At 31.7% G+C, this 20,794-nt stretch overlaps 3 protein-coding genes and 1 long non-coding RNA gene across 4 annotated transcripts; 3 read left to right on the top strand and 1 right to left on the bottom strand.

Annotated features, from left to right (window-relative positions):
* The first annotated feature begins 420 nt into the window (after positions 1-420).
* Positions 421-1,937, top strand: LOC130715260 (uncharacterized). Its single transcript, XR_009011607.1, has 3 exons — positions 421-609; positions 794-875; positions 1,515-1,937. It is a non-coding gene; the product is annotated as an uncharacterized LOC130715260 (long non-coding RNA).
* A 9,708-nt stretch (positions 1,938-11,645) lies between these two features.
* Positions 11,646-12,320, top strand: LOC130714022 (uncharacterized). The gene is made up of 2 exons (XM_057563870.1): positions 11,646-12,017; positions 12,095-12,320. Exons 1-2 carry the CDS (start codon positions 11,857-11,859, stop codon positions 12,174-12,176), a joined length of 243 nt encoding a protein of 80 aa, XP_057419853.1. The 5' UTR covers positions 11,646-11,856; the 3' UTR covers positions 12,177-12,320.
* A 2,590-nt stretch (positions 12,321-14,910) lies between these two features.
* On the top strand, positions 14,911-15,741 carry LOC130715826 (cyclic dof factor 4-like). Its single transcript, XM_057565951.1, has one exon. It carries the CDS (start codon positions 14,972-14,974, stop codon positions 15,473-15,475), a length of 504 nt encoding a protein of 167 aa, XP_057421934.1. The 5' UTR covers positions 14,911-14,971; the 3' UTR covers positions 15,476-15,741.
* A 2,051-nt stretch (positions 15,742-17,792) lies between these two features.
* On the bottom strand, positions 17,793-19,176 carry LOC130715825 (olee1-like protein). The gene is made up of 2 exons (XM_057565950.1): positions 18,936-19,176; positions 17,793-18,273 (listed from the first exon to the last, which is right to left on the bottom strand). The coding sequence occupies exons 1-2, from the start codon at positions 19,087-19,089 to the stop codon at positions 17,921-17,923; spliced, it is 507 nt and encodes a 168-aa protein (XP_057421933.1). The 5' UTR covers positions 19,090-19,176; the 3' UTR covers positions 17,793-17,920.
* Positions 19,177-20,794: the final 1,618 nt, after the last annotated feature.

The raw sequence follows: 20,794 nt of genomic DNA, 5'->3' as shown, positions 1-20,794 counted from the left end.
TAATTATCCACTACCTACTTCTAAGCCAATCACTGTTTAACAACTTAAATCATTTAAAAAAAATTCTTAATTATTAATTCAAACTTTCTTAATTATTAATATCTGATAGCTAAAATAGTTCATGCACGTTTATTAATGAGATATCTGTTTACCAAAAAAATTAATGGGATATCTTTTCAATCTTGCATTATATCCCATATTAATGGTTAAACACAATTTGTCTACCACTACCATATTTATAGCCAATCATCTTTTTTTTTTCTTTTAAAACAGTTTTTTTTTTGTTTCTTTTAAAACAGATTACAACATTCTTATCTTACTTTTTTATAATTTTAAATCTCACCTCTTTGATACCCAATCATTTTTAAACGTTAATTACTCTTTTCAAAATCTCATTTAAAGCCCAAATTCTCTTTTCAATATTTGACAGCTCATTTGATTGATTTGTTTTTTCCCACGTTGCCTTCTAGGTTAGACAAATATGCATGAACATTTTTCCTATCTCCTACGATAGTATTCTTGATAGCTGCTATAGTCTCTTCGATTTCTATGTTGTGCTTGAAGATTTCAAATTCATCTTCCTCTGATTGGTCTGAGTGAAGGTTCCAGGTTAAATGCTCAATTACTCAATCAATTTTATCTCTTGCTATAAATTGCTTCTAATAATCTTTATTCCATCCACGGTCCACACTTAAATCCGAGTCAATTACTATCCAGCTTCTGTACTGCGTAATTTTCCTTTCCCCTCTCTTATTCATAGTAACCCTAATCTAATGGTGAATTTGTATGATAGGATGAGTGAAGTCATTGCATGGAAAGAGATATGAAAGTTTGCTGCTAGGATTTTAGGCTCTTGGCAATTCCAAATTCCTAAGGTTACACCCAGGTTCTTATTAAGTTTTATTCTTTATATTGCTTCTTGGTACTTTCACACTTACTTTGAAGATAGCTCTACAGTTCTGCTAAAAAAGATGAGAGAAACTTACTTTCATTTTGGAATTCAGTATATTTTCTAGAGACTTTTATATATTTTATAGGACATTCACGGAATCATCTATCAATTGTGTATCCATTACTATTTTATTGTCATAGTTGATCTCCTTGGATTGATTATGCCTGTTCATGTATTTTTTTTCTTATTTTGGTTAAGCAGTTAAAGTCAGTTACGAGCTAAAGAGGTTTGTGTATTCTTTCTCACCATTTTTTTAAAGTAAATGATATGCAGTGATCTACATGAAGTGAAGTTGAAAAAGAGAAGTTTTTGCATTAGTATACTTTATGAATGCCACTCTGGATCGGAGTTGCTCATTAAATCTACCAACAAGAACATGTGCTACATGTTCTGAATTTGTTGTTTTGAATTATTAGCTTCTCCCTGCATCAGACTGTTCCTTTATGAATCTGGAAAAGCTCTTTTCATTTTCCGCTTTTATCTTTTTTTTCTTCAAATTCTAAATTTACTCTTTGTTTCTCATAAGTTCTATCCTTCTCATATTTTTTAATTGCACTTTCAGATCACTACGGTGCTTCCACCTCTTTCTGATTCTGTTCGAAGGTCTATGTGGTTCGTGACTTGCTTGGGCGCTTCAGTGTTCGTGAAAAGGTCCTGGTGTGTTAGGACTTCCTTTGGTGCTGGTGTTTCTGCTACAGCTCTGCACCCTTTTTGTTTCTTTACTGCCTTTGTCTAAGCTACTTTGCAAATATTCACAAATTGTTTGGAACTATTACCTACATTCTTTTGGGAATTTTAATTCTACAGTGATAAGAACGAGCGGCCAAGTAAATCCAAACCTGATATTTGTATTTGCACCCTGTTGTAGTTTAAAATGCTTGCTCGAGCATATGAGGATTGAGTATGATGGTTGGCCACCAATTTGTTCTAGCTGATTTAATTTCAATGGAACTGAACTGATTGCATCCAAAAGAACATATTTGAACCCCTGTAGTTTTTTTATTTTTTACATTTTGAGTCATGGACTATGAACTAATTTATGAGTAACTGACTTTCTTTTTACATAATAACAGTGCAAAGAAGTCTTGGGATAAGTACATTGAAGCTTGAGGATTTCAAGACACTAAAGACAAAAATATGCATGTTAGAGATTAAAATGAATAAATTAATTAAAAGTATCATAACCTTTCAATTTCTGTTCTGCTAGAAAAGCTCCAGGGACGCGCATTGGCCGAAAATAATTTTCCAACGTTGTTGAAATGAAGTCAGTAACAAAATTTCCAATGTATCCTTATAAGTGAAAATATGGCTCTTATGTCAATTCGACATACTTTTGTCCTTATGTTTAGTCATTTCTCTTGAAGAAATACACCATTGTGTCTTGGTTGGTACGACTAGACTGTCTAGACAGTTACTCCCTCCGTTCCTAAATATAAGACCTAATACAAAAAATTGCGCTTATTAAGAAAACATTAAATGTGTTCAATTAGTGTATTGGTTTTTTAAAAATGCATACATTCCTCCATATTTACCCTTTGTCATTTTCTCTCACTAATTAATGGTAAGTGGTAATCAAAACTTGGGAATTAAAAACATATAATTAATGTGGAGGGTAAAAATGGAAGAGTACAAACCTTTTGTTAGATTATTGTAACTAGGTCTTATATTTAGGAATTTCAAAATTTTGAAACTAGGTCTTATATTTAGGAACGGAGGGAGTAAAATATAACCAATGTTGATTTTTTAATATATATATTATTGTTCTTTTCATTATTCTCCACTCTTCTTGGTCTTGAAAAGAGATTGGAATTAAAATCTTTGAAGTATTAGAGCATCTTCAATGCAAGGTTCTTAGTTCTTATTTTGGAGTTAAGAACTAAGAACTTTACCATTGGAGGTGCTGACATTGACTCCTTAGTTCTTAAAAATAAGAACTCAGTTCTTATATAAGAAGTTTTGCTTTTTGAGTTCTTAGCTTAAAATATTAATTATTTCTCTCTCATACAAATTACTTTATTACTTTATGAGTTTTTTTGATTACTTTATGAAAATAAAAAATATAAATAATACGGTTGGTGAGACCAAATGAATAGTGGTAGGAAATAAGAACTAAGAACTCATGGTTGGAGCAAAATTGCTTGAGAGTTGTTTAAACACATGTGGTAATACGGGCCCACATCAATAGTGCTAAGAACTAAGAAATAAGAACTAACATTGGAGATGCTCTTAGAGATACTAATTTTTTGGAAAGCCAATCTTTTGAAACAAAATGCAATAAAAGTTGTACAGAACACAGTGCTATATATTTATATTTTTTTTGAAAGTTATATGTTTATATATTTGAAATAACACGATGTTATATTAATGGAGAAAGTTTTTTTGGGTAGAATTGTGCCAGTTAATAACACAAGTAGTTGAAATTGGAAAATAATAACAATCGTTTTGATCTGTTTAAAAATATTTTGCTGGAATTCCAGTTTTATAAATCAAGAAGCTTATGTTGAATTAAGGGCAAGACCCTTTAGAATTGCAACTTATCATTATTTTAAACTTCGGAATGGACCAATTTTTTAAAATACTAAATATGTCTATAAAAATATAATTTTTTTTTACGAATGTAGAAAATCCTTATCGAGATGGATATTTTTGGTGAAAATACTTTTAAGTGGAAACTAAAAGAAAGTGTTGAGTTTTAGTACTTTTTCAATACATTTTAAATAATTTTAAGTGAATACCAAAGCATTACAATTTGATCGTGAAAATAAGGTTCTCATGGGGAAGAACACATTTACATTAAAATATTTTAAAGTTAAAATTAAAAAATATTTTAACACAATTTTAGAGTATTTTTCGTATGTTTAAAAGTAAATATATATAAAAATATAAAATTTTGATACTAAAAATTTGTCACAGGAATTGAAATAAACTAACATATATAGTCTATATTGTTTATGTTTAAGTTACGTAGTAAAAAACTCATATGGGAAGGAACATTTTACATGAAAATACTTTACAATTGGAATTAATAGAAAATATGTATTATTTTAATTTTAGTACTTTTCTCATACTTTTTAAATAATTCAAGAGTAGATATACAGAAACATTATAATTTGATTGTGAATATATGGCTTGCACGAGGAATTAGAGAAAAATAAACATATTTAGTAAAAAGCTCCTACATGAGGAACATTTTGCATGAAAATACTTTCAAGTTGAAACTAATAAAAATGTTTTAATATAATTTTAATAAATTTTCCATACTTTTTAAATAATTTAAGAGTAGATATACAAAAACATTATAATTTGATTGTGAATATAGGGCTTCCACGGGGAATTAGAGAAAAATAAACATATTTAGTCTATATTTATTAATTATATGATAAAAGCTCCTACATGAGAAACATTTTGCATGAACATACTTTCAAGTTATAAACTTGATTGGGTTTCACAATGGAAATTAGTTTTAGAATCCTCTTAAAAGAGAGGGGTGCCTTCGAGATCTCGGACATAGGTGTTGTTAGCTCTTGCTGTAAGGTGTTGGGTTAAGTCCATTAAAATATAAGAAATGGTGCTGATGATTTAAAATAGAATAATTATATGGTATAATTGTCTCCATTGCACATCATTTGAATATAGAAGAATATTACTCTGTTTGTCTACACGTTTTTTTTTTAAATAAGGAAATTTAAATTTAAAATGTTTTCTTGGTAGGAATTGCAACGGTTGTATTAAAGGAGAATAATTAGAGGGTTTACATATTAAAAAGCTCATACAGGTGGAAACCTTTTACAACAAAATACTTTCAATTTGGAATTAATAGAAAATATGTTTTAATTTAATTTTGTACTTTTCCCCCTCTTTTTAATTAATTTAAGAGTAAAGATACATAAGCATTATAATTTAATTGTGAATATATGGTAGCCACAAGGATATAGTAAAAAGCTCCTACATTAGAAACATTTTGCATGAAAATACTTTCAAGTTGAAACTATAGAAAACGTTTTGTTATAATTTAGTACTTTTCTCATACTTTTTAAATAACTTAAGAGTAAATATAGATAAATATTTTAATTTTATTGGGAATATAGGGCTCCCACGAGGAATTAGAGAAAAATAAACATATTTAGTCTATATTTATTAATTATATCGTAAAAAGATCCTGCATGAGGATAAGTTTGCATGAAAATACTTTCAAGTTGAAATTAATAGAAAATGTTTTAATACAATTTAGTAAATTTTCCATACTTTTTAAATAATTTTAGAGTATATATAAATAAGCATTATAATTTGATTGTGAATATAGGGCTGCCACAGAGGATTAAAGAAGAACTAACATATTTTGTCAATAATTATTAATTATATAGTACAAAGTTCCTACATGATGAACATTTTGCATGAAAATACTTTAAATTGAAAGTAATAGAAAATGTTTTAATAAAAAATTTTGTACTTTTTCCCGTGAAATAAAATACGGTTTGTCGTGTGTAAAAGTATGCACTTCAATGTTGATCATTTGATTTTAAAACTTAAATAATAATAGTAGTAATTATGATAACTGCTCTAGAAGATGGGATTTAGGGTCATAATTCATCAGGGAAGTGGGAAAGAGAGGTACATGATAGTGAATGTAATTAGATTTTCACTTGGATAAACCATTAAAGATGAAAAAATTATTTGACTATAGAAGATAGAAAAGGGAGGAGAGGACTGAAATTGTATTTTACTTACTTAAAAATTGTGCATAGCTCCAGGTTGTTTCTTTGGCTGAATGTAATTAATTACATTTTCATTTGCATTTAATACTACTATTTTCCCTAGGTAATACGCGTAGCTTGAACAGGTTTGACATGATTTGATAATGTGAAGAGCTGCTTTGAAACTACATCAAGGAAACTCGATGATTTTGGACATATGAAGTCAATGGGAGAAATGATTTTGGATAGAGAAAATGAACTAGAAAAAAAATGTTAAAAAATGTAGCATTGTCATCTCTTTTTTAATACATTAATCTTCAATGATGCATGTTTTTTGTTAAGGCTTTCTGTAAGTGTTTTTGATAAACTTGAGAAAGAAATTTTCAGAGTTCTCTTGCTTTAAAGAAAACATGAATATGTAGAGGTTGATGACTTCAATAAAAAGAAACATCTTTCTATCCGAAGGGAAGCATTCTCTATCTTCCAGTTTTTGAAACATGATAAAGAAGGAGGACAATTTAAAGAAAACATGAATATATAGAGGTTGATGACTTCAATAAAAAGAAACATCTCTTTCTATCCGAAGGGAAGCTTTCTCTATCTTCTAGTTTTTGAAACATGATAAAGAAGGAGGACAAAACATACAAAGAATACTATGTTGGTTAAGGTGCTGCTTTGGCATTCATTTATATTTGGAGGCTAAAACATGACTTTTCCTTATTCCTATGTACAAGGTCGGTCCCGACATTTTGGAGGCCCTGGACAAATAATAAAAATGGACCCCCAATAATTTTTAAAAAAAAAACATTATCTATTTAAATTATAAATAACATCAACAACTTCAAAAATATGTGACTAACATAAACAAAATTTCATATTCTAGTCAGTATAATCCAAAAAAAAATTTAACTACTTAAAAAAAGCCTCTCTCCTAGCATTTTTTGAAGCAAAACTTTCAATCAATTTTCATATTGTATATTCTCCAACATATTATTCTCAATTGCTATCAATGCTAACCCATTAAGCATTTTCAGAGTTAATTGGTTCACCAATTAATATCCACTTATCTAGTAAATTAGGTAGAAGAACCCAAGGAAACCTTTCACATTTCAACGCTAATTAAGCTCTTAAAAAACCGCTATATAGAATTAATGTCCGCAATTATTAACTAGCAATGTGTTGGTTCGCTTGGCAACGCATCTACTGGCCATGCAGCTCGCGTTTCGTGGGTTCGAATCCAAGGGACCCGACTTTTTGCATAAATTTGGAATTTAAATTCGAATTAATGGCTAAAAAATTACCGCCAGGAGGATTTGAACCTGTACCACACAGGTTCCAGAGCATAGCGCTTTTCCATTGAACTAGCTCACTATATTAGAATATTTTCGAACATTAATAATTTATATATTTTAGAAATATATCTCACAAATTTTTTTTTGGGGCCCTTCTTCTTGGAGGCCCTGGGCTGTGGGCCTGCTTGCACAGGCCCAAGGCCGGCCCTGCCTATGTATCAGAAAGTTAATATAATATATCTCTGTTCATTAAAAATGTATCCATGTAGAGGATTGGTGCATTTATCATGATTCACTTAGATTGGCTTTAGCTCATTATCTTTTCCCCTTAAATATGAATTTTTGATACTAAATATTTTTTAAGAATAAAATGATGAATTAATCACATCTTTGAGAACAAAGATTAAGAAGATACAAAGTTTTTTAATTAAATTATATAAATAAAATATTGTTTGTATACGAGCGTATTGATACATTAATCAGCTGGTAAAATATTTATGTTAACAAAAATACTAACTTTTTTATTAATTTCAAATAAACTTCTTAAAAATTAAAATTTGATAGTTTTATAACTATTTCAGCATTGGAAATTAGGAATAATTATTCTGATTTTTAAATATTATTATATTATTAGAGTAGAATAAACATATTTAGTATATATTTATTAATTATATAGTAAAAAACTCCTACATGAGGAATAATTTGCATGAAAATACTTTCAAGTTGAAACTAATAGAGAATGTTTTAATATAATTTTAGTAATTTTTCATTCCCTTTAAAATAATTTAAAACATTATAATTTGATTGTGAATATAGGGCTCCCACGGGGAATTAGAGTAGAATAAACATATTTAGTCTATATTTATTAATTATATCGTAAAAAGCTCCTACATGAAGAACATTTTGCATGAAAATACTATGAAGTTTTTTTTTTTGAATCTAAAAATACTATCAAGTTAGAATTAATATAAAATGTTTTATATAATTTTAGTAATTTTTCATACGTTTTTAAATAATTTAAGAGCAGATATACATAAGCATTATAATTTGATTGTGATTATAGGGCTCCCACGAGGAATTAGAGAAAAATAAACATATTTACTATATATTTATTAATTATATAATAAAAGTCTCCTACATGAGAACATTTTGCATGAAAATACTTTAAAAACGGTTTGATTTACATAAACACTATAATTTGATTCTGAATATAGGGCTCCCACGGGGAATTAGAGAAAAATAAACATATTTAGTCTATACTTATTAATTATATAGTAGAAAATTCCTACATGAGGAACATTTTGCATGAAAATACTTGAAATTGAAACTAATAGAAAATGTTATAATAAAATTTTAGTACTTAATCCATATTTTTAAATAATTTTAAGAGTAGATATACAAAACCATTTTAATTTGATTGTGAAAATATAGATCTCACGAGATGAACATTTATACTAAACTATTTTTCACAATCAAAATATTAAACTATTTTTAAGTTTGAAAATAACAAAAAGTGTAATTTTAGAATTTTTTTCATAAGTTTGAAGGTATATATATATATATATAAAAAATGAAATTTCGACGAGAATTGGAATAAATGAAGATATATAGTTTAAATTTTTTTATGTTTAAGTTATATTTTAAGAAGCTCATATGGGAGGAAATTTTTTCATGAAAATACTTTCAAGTTGAAATTAATATAAATATTATTTTGTTATAATTTTAGTACTTTTTTCAGACTTTTTAAATAATTATAAGAGTAGATATACAGAAGCGTTGCAATTTGATTGTGAAAATGAGAATCTCACAGGGAAGGACATTTACAGTAAAATATTTTCAAGTTAAAAATAATCAAAATTAAATTTTAAGAAGTAAATATATATAAATATATAGTCACACATGGATTGAAAATATATAGTCTCTTTTTATTGGTGTAGGTTACATGGTAAAATGTTGATACGATGAGAACCATTTTGCAAGAAAATACCTTCAAGTTAAAACTAATAGAAAATATTTTAATATAATTTTTATATTTTTTTCTAGACTTTTTAAATATTTTTAAGAGTATATATACAAAAGCATTACAATTTGATTGTGAAAATAGGATCCGTCGAGGAAGAACGTTTACATTAACTTATTTCTAATTAAAATAAACAAAAAAACAAATTTTATTATAATTTAATGGGTTGAATGAGAGAGAGAGAGGAGGAGGAGGAGGGGGGAGGGGGAGGGGGAGAGGAGAGGGAGAGAGAAAGAGCAATTCACAAATTACATGAAAGCTTCTGCATCTTTTTCCGCATATCCTCATTTCAAAGCTTTCGTTTCAAATGCTCCGAATGAGCTATATGTTTCATTCTTTATATATTTTTTTAAATGTCCGTATTTATTTCGGGATTATGAAATCAAAATTATATAGTGTAAAAAATGTAATTTAATGTGATCAATTTTTTCTATCGTACTTTCCGTACGTTATAAATTGTGTATAATTATTTAGGGAATCACAATGATATAGTGTAAAAAAAATGTAATTTAATATGTCAGTCATATTTTCTATCATTTTATTCGGAGATATGAGAAACGAAAATAAAAGGATAAAAACAAAAATCATACACATTATTGTATTATTATATCATAAACAAATTAAAAACACAATAAATTATATTTAGATTTTTTTGTTCATTCATACAAAATAAATAATTTTATATATTAAAAGCAAATTATTATATACTTGGAAATATGTCCCCGTGCATCGGCACGGGTATACATACTAGTTTATACTAGAGGTCCCCTATAAGTAACCCAACCTATACAGTTCAATTTTAGGGACTTTTTTTTGCTCATTTGTTTAAAATCTGGCTTAGACTTCTTTTGATTTATCGTTTTAAAAAATAGTATATCACTGTGTCCTCGGCCATTCCAGCCAAAATGAATCGTATTGAATTTCATGTGCTAGTTGGCCATAACTTCACTCCTTGGGGTCTCAGACCCTCCAAATTATCAAAAAAAAAAAGGTTTAAATAAGTTTTTGGTCCCTAACCTTTACCGTATGTTTGGTTTTTGTCCCTCGCCGGAGCAAAGGTGGGCTTTAGTCCTTAACCTTTGCCAAAAGTTTTGGTTTTCATCCCTTCGAAGCTCTGAGTCAACGCCGGAGCTCCGATGACCCATGTGACAATGCCACGTGGGATTAATGAGGCCAGCTGGTTTTTTTTTTAAAAAGGAAATTAACTTAGTTAACTTAGTACAATAATTAAAAACTCTTAACTCACTAATTAAAAACCCCAATTAACCCAAACTAATCCCTCACCTAAATTAATAATTTAAGCCAACATTAAAAGGTAAAATCAAGTAATTCATTTTCATGGGAATAAAACCCAGCAAGTCATCTTCATCTACCGGTATTGGCTGGACTTCCAATGAGAAAAGGTACTCCTCTTGTGCTATACCCCTCATCCTACTCAGCTTTCTCAGTCGCACAATGCTAAGTCCTCATTGCAGCATAACATACGAGGTAACCATGGTTGTCGGAGCACAAGGTTGGACCAGATTTGGGTATTTTGAAAATTGTAGAATTGGACTGCACTTTCTTCAAATCGAATGAATCCTGATTCTGCTCCCATCGTGAAGTCAATGTTCAAACCCATTTTCTCTTCTCCACCCACAAAACCCATATTCTCCACCCAGTTCTGCCAGAGCACGAATGAAGCTTCACGCTTCAAGGTTGAAGACGAAAACGAAGATTATTCAGAGTTTGGGTCGTGGCGGTCGTATATCTAGGAAATTTGGGTTCTGAGGGGTAGTGGGTTGTGGGTTTTGAGGTGGATCCAGAACGGCGAACGGAGAGACGGTGTGCGGTGCGGGCCAGACGGAGAGACGAGATCAGGCGCTGGGGTTGGTTTTCTTCACCTTCAGAGGCACTGGTGTTGACTGTTGAATGTTGAAGAAGAAGAAGAGATGATGAATCCTGAGTTTTTCTTTGTAGATCTGGGTTAGGTTAATTAGTGTTTTTATTTTTTATTTTTTTAAATGAAAAAGAAATAAAAATTCCACCTCAGCTCATTAAATGACGTGACAATGCCACATGAGCTTCCCGGAGCTCTGGCGTTGACCCGAACGGCCGGAGGGATGAAAACCAAACATTTTGACAAAGTTTAGGGACTAAAGCTCACCTTTGCTCCGACGAGGGATGAAAACCAAACAATGGTAAAGGTTAGGGACCAAAAACTTATTTAAGCAAAAAAAAAAAATACTTCACTCCTTGACTCTCACTATCTGTAAGGATCAAAGTTAGGGGACTCCTGACCCTTCCTTCTCACTCTCGGTAAGAACCAGAGTTAGGGGACTTTTGATTCGACCGACCAACGGCATAAAAACAGTCAGAGACTCTTATGCAGGACCCATTCCCAAAGTGCAAGTTGAGCTACCAGGAAGGAGAAATCCACCAAGTTCACATAAGGTTCGTCTTTGTCACCACCGTTCTTCCATCGTCAACACACTTTTTTAAACGATTGGCCAACTTAGGATGATCATGAGGTATTGAACAAATAATAATTCTTCAACTAACCTAAAACACAAGTGAAAAGGACAAGATTTTTTTTCTTTGCATGAAAGGACAAGATTTAATAAAATAAATCATTGGATAGCTACTTCATTAAAATCCAAATCACCACCATCGAAAATAAAATCAAATAACATTTTAATTAACTGCTACGATTTGCTGTGAGAATGTGACTAATTATGGGAAGTATTACAATTTGATGATTCCATAACCATAAGAAATTAAGAATCATTCCAAACTTATCTCCCCTGATGTTCATCTACGTTAATGGCTTAAATGCATTTGTAACTATAAAAGTTGCTTACAAGATTTAATTTGCAGGCTACAAACTTGCAAATTGATAGAGGTACCAGAACTGGAAAAATGAGTCATATTAAGGATGCAGCAAAAGCCACCACTTCTGTTGAGAACGTTATTTGTGTTGATGTTGAATATCCTCATCAACTTGCATCAAAGAATTATGTTCCATCGCGTAAATATGAGAGGAATACTACATTGGAACCATTGTGTGGAACGGGAGTTTGGTAAATCTTCTTGTTTCCTCTGTAGTCTCACAATTACTTATAAGGCCTAATTAATTTGTTGTTTGACTTCATTTCAGGAAAGCTGTTTACTGTTTCTTCTTTCTCGGTTGTCTTGTGGCGGTGATCTTCTTTATCATCGATATCAATCGTCATAGGTAAATTTTGTCAAGAATTTAATTAGCTAGTATACACTAAATAGTAATCATGTAATTACATACAGTATTAATTAATGTATAGTTATTAATCTCTCGTTGTTGTAATCATGTTTGATCTTTCCAGTAATACAGTTGCAGTTTTTGTCTTCTTTTTTTGAAAGATGACTGAATCACATTAAACTTGGACTGACATAGAGGCCAAAAGGTCCGCAGAAACAAATAAAACTAAATAATTGCAGAAAATAAAATCAACAGAAGGAAATGGAGATCAACAGCTCAAATTTTTTTAGTACTTTTCATTCATTATTCTTACACTTATTTCTCACAAGTAACTAAACTGACCGATTAAATCCTCATGAATCCATAAAATGGGATCGGACAAACCCGCGGCCGAACCAAACTGGCCCATTCATTAAAAAATCATCAGTTTGCTCAAGTCCGGTTCAAATTGGCCCTATTTGGATAGCTGGAGGCTAAATATATGGAATGTAAAATCCTCACCATTTATATAAACTAGTTGAGTTAAGTCTTTTAAATTCAATCTTTTACTCTTTTACTGTCCAATAGTGCTTGAGGGGTTCTCATAAGATTCACTTTGATGAATCTCATGAAAAAGTGTATCATTTATCGATAAAAGAAAGCAAATGATGCTTCCTTGTCTTCATTATAGAACACGGTAATGAGTTGGAAATGTGATTACTTTCCAAATTAAGTATATTAAAACTCCTTTAGTAAAGAAAGGGCATATGAAATATTATATAAAAAGCCGGAACCTGACCCACGACTCAAAAAACAATTCATGGAAAAGATGCAAGGTGGGCGTGTAAACATTTTTTTTTTATAAAAGAACCTCCTTTTCATAAGAATTGTTTCAAAATGGTAAGTTATATTTACATTCTAAAACTTTTTTTTTGTAGAATTATTAAAGCCACTTTTTAGATATTTCCTTTTTGAGAATTAATCAAACATCACATATTTTTTAAAATACTTTTTAATTTATAAAGTTTTTTGAAAAAGAAAAAAAAAGTTTAACAAACTCGTCAAAAAGTTTACTGAAAATCTACCTGTACTCTTGTCAAAAGTGCTACCAAATGCCATTAGGAGCATGCAACTATAACAATCAATAAAGCCAATGGAAATTGCACAATATTAAAAAGATTTAATTGGTATGCACTTATTGTGTAAAGAGTTTTGTGCATGCATCCTCACATCTCTTTATTTTTCATTTAAAATGATTTAAATTCAAATTTAATTATAATATGACAAATTAATAGATTCTGATGAGGTAACATTAATGTAACTCTTTAAAAAACATTAATGTAAAACTTTTTTTACAAGTGCATAATAATTTATTAAACAAACTAATATTAAAATGTGAATCGTGACCAACTTATATAGTTCCACTGCCCTTTCTAAAAAGGCACAAAAAGTCAAGCTAGCTAGGAACACTTATTTGGAGGCACATCCCAATTACTCATGAGTAGAATAGTATATGGTATGAAAATAATTTGAAACCCATCCCCTTTCCCCAACTCAAACCCACTCGCCAAGTGAGATTAAGTTGGGGTTTGCTAGGTTTCTAGATTTGGAGGTTTCCCTTTTTGAGGTTCATGATGGGAAGAAGAAGGTGAAGTGAGCTATGTTTACTAGAGAAATGTTGTTGAAGAATAAGATGGTGATGAAGTGGGGATGAGGTGGATGATGTGAGATACCTTGATGAAGAACTCAAGAACATTGATAAACGTAATATTTAAGAGTCAAGTGTTTTTTTTGTAATTTTGTTTTTAATTAATAATTTTTATTTAACTTTTAAGTATATATGTATAACATAAATTTTGAATAAATATTATATGTAGTGTGCTTTGCCAGTCGCCAGACACTTCGTAGAATCACCTTAAGCTCTTGGCTCATGTGAAGAATAAAGTCAATTTTTCTTAAGTCGTATTAATAAGAACCAAACTTTTCTCGGATAAGAGACGAAAAAGAAACCACCTTCATTTTATGGCACCATAATCTTAAGGCTAAAATGCACTTTTGGCCCTGATGTTTCAAGTTTGTGCAAATTCTGCCCCTACTCTATTTTTGTCGATGTTTCTACCCCTCATGTTTTCAAACAGTGCATCGTCTACCCCTCATGTTTTCAAACAGTGCATCGTCTACCCCTCCGTCAGGGGTAGACGGTGCACTGTTTGAAAACATGATGGGTAGAAACATCGACAAAAATAGATAGGGGCAGAATTTGCACAAACTTGAAACATCAGGGGCCAAAAATGCTTTTTAGCCTAATCTTAATTAGGGGTTGTCTAAATGACCCATAATAAAGTTTGAGTTAAATAACTCATCATCCAATCACATTTGAGATAAATGAGTTGGAAATAAATTAATAAATAAAATATAAAAATTCCAACTCACTTATCTCCAATGTGATTGGATGATGAGTTATTTAACCCAAACTTGATCATGAGTCATTTAGACAACCCCTTTTAACATATATAACTATCCCAATTTTTTTTTGGGTCAAACTATCGCCACCTTTTACAATTTACAAGCGATCTACCTGGATTGGGCCAGCTTTATAGACAAATGATGTGTACAAAAAGCTCATCCGTAGCTTTTCAAAGCCTTTTTCCCACTTTTCTTCTTTTTTCTCTTTTTCTTTACTTTAATTTGGCAACGCACTTTATATTCCACCTACGTTTTTGGCGTTTATCATCCACATGATATATAGAAAAGCACTTCCACGGTTCCACCATTTATATTTCCTTCTCAAACCTCTCTCCCTCTCTATCTCTCTTTAAAATGGCTCAGGTACAAAGTGGCCAAGACAGTGAAGGGATTAAGCTGTTTGGCACAACAATCACGTTGCATGGAGGTAGAGAAACTAGAGAAAGAAGTGAAGACAAAAAGGGAAGTGGAGAAGAGAGAGATCAGGAGAAAAAGCCTGATAAAATCATACCATGCCCTAGATGCAAGAGCATGGAGACCAAGTTTTGCTACTTCAACAACTACAACGTTAATCAGCCAAGGCATTTCTGCAAGGGCTGCCAGAGGTACTGGACGGCCGGCGGGGCCCTCCGCAACGTGCCCGTAGGGGTCGGCCGGAGAAAGATGAGGCCGTCGTGCGACGAGTTGCTGGACGGTGGTGGTAGCATATGTGATGCATCTGCCACCGTCGAGCAGCTAGGTTTGGGGACTCATCGTGAATGGCACGAGGCTGCCGCCATGTTTCATGGTGATTTCCGACAACTTTTTCCATCTAAAAGGCCGAGAACCACCGCGGGCTCAGGTGGTCAACCTTGTTAATTAACAGCCATACTCTTTTTCTTTCTTTTGTTTAGTGTTATATTGAAAAATATGGAATGTTTATTTTACTTCTTTTTTCCTTATTTGGTGGGCATAAGTCGTCTCCCTTAGTTTGAGATTTTTTAGTTTGATTTTCTTGCCTTAAAAAAATTGAATGAGTATAGAAAGTCTATGTAAGCAGGATAAATAATTAAGATGATTGGATATTCATGGGAATGTGTATACAATACACACTCCATATTAGAAGATAAAGATAGGAAAACAAATATGTGAGAATGTTGTTTTTATGGTAAATTGTGATTATTAGATGCAATTATAAATGATTAAGATAAAAATAAGGCTAATTTAACAGTGTGACAACTTAAAAATGTTATGTAACATGATTTTATATTTTAATCTTAATAATTAATTCTTAAATTCAACAATCAATCACAATTTATCCTTATCTTCTTTATCTATGTGTCTGATCCGTTTCTTTTCTATCACATGAGTTATTGTATCTTTTATTTTCTATTTTCTTTATTTCTATTATAAGATGAATGATGTGTGAAAAAAGTGTTAACAAAATGACATACTACCTCTGTTCATTATAAGTCAAAAGATATCTTAAGAGATTTGTTTTCGTTACCATAGCTCGGCATGAAGGCCAATAAACGATAAAAGGTTGTCATATCAAGATCATCCAGGAAGTTACATTAACATCAGAAATCAGATACAAACAAATTAAAGGAGGCTCTTGAAACTGGATAGTGACGGCCTAATTTAATTTAATTAAAGCTTATCTAGAGTATATATATGAAGATATATGTGATGTGAACCGCGACCAAAAATGGCGAAGCAAATAAATCAACCACGCTACGCTGTGAATTAAGTACTTGAACGGTTCAGATTGTTTCTCACCTACATGCTTAGTTCATACATGAATGATTATTATTAGAATTAATTCAAGTGCATTAATTCATTTGCTTTGACTTGCGATCCGCTAAAAGCGATTAATGTAAACGTGAATTGATGAAATGGTCAAGTGAGAAACACTAAGAGACAAAATTTAAATAGTTAATTAATCCTATACATGATCATAATTTGAGAGCAAATTGTAGTTTAACTATTCTTATCTCTTTAATTAGGGAATCTCACTCAGTCTTTTCTTATTCACAACTTGCCTTTATAGTTTATACTTTATACTATAGGCCGGCCGATCAGTTTGTTGCACTACGAAATTAATACAAAAAAAATGGAAAAATTAGTAATAAAATAAGACAAATTAAAGCTTCCTGTATCATATGTTTTCTAACAATAATTGTGGTCAAATTTATTACTTTATTATAGTAATAATGCAATTAGATGAGTTCTATTCTTCGTAAATGAATTCTTAACTATAAGATATAACGGTGTAATTAGCTCACTTTATCTCTTAATCATCAGATTTGGATATGGAAAGTTGAACATTTTTTGCACCAGATCAACTAATTAATTGAAAAATTAAACAAGTTCTCTTTGGTATGCTTTTCAACTTTATCAAACAAACAAAAAAATCGTAACATAATAAAATAAGGAGAAAAGAAAAGGGAGCAAATAAAACACATAAGATATTTTCTTCCCTTTGGCTAGGAAAAAAGTTAGAAGAGAATAATAGAAAAATTAAGTTGGGGCCCATAAAAGTATTTTCTCTATTGTCTTGGTCATGAGAAAACAAGAGTGAGAGGACTGTGTTTTAGGTTATTTAACAAAAATGGTGCTTATCAACAAGAACAAAAATAACAAAAATGGCCTCCCTATTTATATTTTATAATAGTAATAAAAATATTTAAAAAAATAATAAAAATATATATAATATTATTAATATATTGATGTCTTTAATTATACTTTTATAAAAAAATTAATATTTTATTTGTACTTAAGAATGTTTATGTCATTTGATAAATATATACTTTTCGTTTATTTTATTTTTATTTTTTAATTTCTCTGCAACAAAATAATCTTAATATCATCTTATTTTCTATTCTCTTTTCATTCACTTTCCTTTCATATATGCGAGAGAAATTAAAACCGTATTCAAAAATTAGAATCGATCCCTTACTCTTTCATCTCCTGTGTGAGCTTGTTCATGAGGCATTGCAATGGTGGCGCTGCTTTCCTAGTTAAAAATGTGTTTGTTTCTCGGTCTCATGTTTTGGTAGAGGATTTTCCTCATGATTTGCATTCTCTTATGAGATTGGATGTATCCTCTTTTAATTTAAATGAAGCATATTTTAACTGTAAAAAAGAAAAGTGCCTAGAGATCAATATATGATCTATCAAGTGAGTTATAGATAAAGATCCCATTTTTTTTCAGAGAATTCAAGGCCAAGCTTATATATATATAATTCTCACAATATTACATCATATCATGATCATACAAAGAGGTTAGATCCCCCTCCCCTTTTATATTCATCAATTAATAATTTAATGTTTGAGTGAGCCATCCTCATGAAGACCAAGCTGAAGGAGGATGTGACCGCACTCAGGAAGACGCTCTGTCTTCAAGAAACCAAGTGGGTTGGCAGTGCGGACAGGGGAAACGATGCCATTGTTGTTGGTGATGCTGATCCTGGAAGCCTGTTCAAGGTGTGACTCAGTGTCAACCTCTGAACAGTCAGCCCTGCTGCTCTTGAGAAGCTTCACCTCGCAAACCTCATCTTCGTGGTCTCCGTCCACCGCAACGCTGTACATTCCGTTAGCGTCGGTCACTGCCTCTTTGCTGAATGTCACCTTGGCACCAGCATCACGTTCTCTGCACACCACACCCACGGTTGCACCTTCACCATGGTAATAGCCACATTAATAGTTTCTTATAGTAAGTATAGATATTACAAAATGCAGGTTATGACTTTTGAGATGAACGAAAATTGTTCGGTTCTGATTATCCTCGGGCTAAGGCATATTTCTAAGACCACATGTCGCTTACAAAGTATTAGCAAACTTTTAAGACAGTTGAGTTATGTTTTTTTTATCAAGATAGTGAATTTGTATCCTGTTCAGCCTCTCCTTCAGTCTAGCACTGATTTTTTTTTTTTTGACGTTACTGAAATTACTTTTACATATTTTAATAAATAAGTTGTTTGATTAACCTAATTAGAAATTGATTTAAAAATCAATGGTTAAAAACTTGCAGGATGGATGCTGAAGAGGATCTTGTACGAGAGGATTCAAACTAATTGGTTCATGATATGTGTCACAAAAAACTCAATGACCAAATAGTATATAGTTCGAGGCGAGTCTCTACATTGTTCACGTTTCACGCCTAAACAGCTCCTTGCGTTAATACATATGTTAAAAATATAATATAAAATTATTCATGAATAATTGATTAAGGATCTATTTGTTTTCAAATGAAGTTCGAACTTATATTGAAAGTTAGAATACATTATCGTTTCATGTTACGATTAATATTATAATCTAAAATCAATCATGTGTTTACCTGACATGAACTCGCTAACCCTGGTGAGGAACTGGGTGCGGCAAGTGTCACAGTAAACTGTGCCCTCAATGAAGAAGCGGTCCTGGGAGTAAGCAGAACCGACCAAGGTCAAGAAGCAGAGGGCAGAGGCAGCGATGATGGTGTACTTGGCCATTGTGAATCCTGTTTCTTATTCTTGTTTTTTTTTCTTTTATGGAGATTATTTGGTTTCAGAGGAGGGGATTACGTTCAAGTGACAAAGAGGCTCCATTTTATACCCAAAAATGTTTCACCTTATTTTAGCACTGTCCCTTAATCTAGAGGTTCTCATTTCTCCCTTGTTTTTCTGGTGGTTGAAATTGTTGTTTTGACCCCGTTTTTCCCTCTTTCAGTCTCTCTTACCTAATAACCTCTTCTTTCATGTCCATTGAAAAATGTCTTTGTTATTGTGGAAAAATAATGCCGGTTAAATAGTTAAAAGATGTAATGCTTCCTAATTTCTACCACACAACCCGAATAATCATCATTTTAAAAGAACCAAACTATCATTATTTAAAGAATAAAAGTACCTATCTGTTTTAATTAAAAACAAATTAGTAAACCATGCTATCAAATGAATGGTTCACGTTACAACCAGCATAAAGCATAGTCTAATTCTTGTAGACAAATCACTGTTGACAACGACACTCATCAAGAATTCAAGATGAACTTCCAAGCTATCTCGACCGTTGCAAGAATACCCAAGAGCTCATCTATTAACACACTTGAGGACACTTCCTACCTACCATCTTGCTAGCTAGTACTAAATTTTAAACTTAGTTGTGTTGAGACTTGAGAGAAGCTTAGCATGAACTGTCAAATAGAAAAGAAACCTTGTAGAACGACCAACAATTCATTCGAAATGTAAGCTTCTTTACTAATTTTACATTAAAATTCCAAAGTTCTAGTCAAGAAGAAAGCTCTATCATTAACATGAAGGCCCTCATTGTTTAGCGCAAAAGTAGGCATGATTGGTTAATTCAAATACTAGTCATTATGGACGATCTTGAAATCATGACGAACTCAGAATGCATATCTTCATGCCCTGCACGAAATACAAGCTCTAAGGATCATCTTGAAATGTCAATGGGCATGACAGATCGAAATAGATTCCTACATGCCTGGCTTGAATTGAAGCTTCAAAATCATTCCAAACATGAGTCATCAAAGTCAAGTCAGAATTTCAAGGCCTGCAAGACCCATTTGTTGACAAGTTCAAAGATCAATTCGAAACCAAAGAGTGCAAGACTCGTTTGTAGAAGCTTGAAGCATCAATTATCCAAATTATTTTTCTTATGTGCTTCATGGTTACACCAAGTACGTGTATGACACTAGATTAAGAAGTTATATTATAAGGTTAATATTGGGCTTAAGAGCATTTTTGGTCCCCCACGAATGCGATGCGTGCAAAACGAGTCCCTAAACTTAAAAAATAGCATTTTTGGTCCTCAATATTACACTCCGTCAACGGTTTTGGTCCTTCATCGATTTTCCGTCAAAAAAGTAACGATTAGAAGGACAAAAATGTAATTAGACCTAAAAAATTAATTATAAAATAAAATAAAAATTAACAACCCAGGAGTTTTCTTGAGCTTCATCTTCTTCCTCTCCATGATCACCAAATTCAACACCCCTATCATCAATATTCCTAAGCTACCTCCTCAGCCTGATCGGAGCCACCGCAACGCACCATTGCCGCATCTTCAGCCACAACCGTCGTAACAGAAGTGCCACCACAGCCAGATCTGGAAAGGCAGTTGCTTCGTGATTCAGATCTGGAAGAGGAATGGGGATCAGCGGTGGTAGATCTGGAAGAGGAGGTGGCTGTGATGGTGAATCCG

This window comes from Lotus japonicus, chromosome 4 (assembly GCF_012489685.1).
Source record: "Lotus japonicus ecotype B-129 chromosome 4, LjGifu_v1.2".
Taxonomy (NCBI): domain Eukaryota; kingdom Viridiplantae; phylum Streptophyta; class Magnoliopsida; order Fabales; family Fabaceae; genus Lotus; species Lotus japonicus.
Note: the sequence above shows the minus strand (reverse complement) of the source record. Positions and strands in the feature narration are given on the sequence as shown.

Coding starts and splice junctions, on each gene's coding strand:
- LOC130715826 (XM_057565951.1), top strand. CDS start 14,972: ATGGCTCAGGTACAAAGTGGCCAAGACAGTGAAGGGATTAAGCTGTTT.
- LOC130714022 (XM_057563870.1), top strand. CDS start 11,857: ATGAGTCATATTAAGGATGCAGCAAAAGCCACCACTTCTGTTGAGAAC. Junction 12,018..12,094: donor TTGTGTGGAACGGGAGTTTG/GTAAATCTTCTT, acceptor ACTTCATTTCAG/GAAAGCTGTTTACTGTTTCT.
- LOC130715825 (XM_057565950.1), bottom strand. CDS start 19,089: ATGGCCAAGTACACCATCATCGCTGCCTCTGCCCTCTGCTTCTTGACC. Junction 18,274..18,935: donor GGTTAGCGAGTTCATGTCAG/GTAAACACATGA, acceptor ACCATGGTGAAG/GTGCAACCGTGGGTGTGGTG.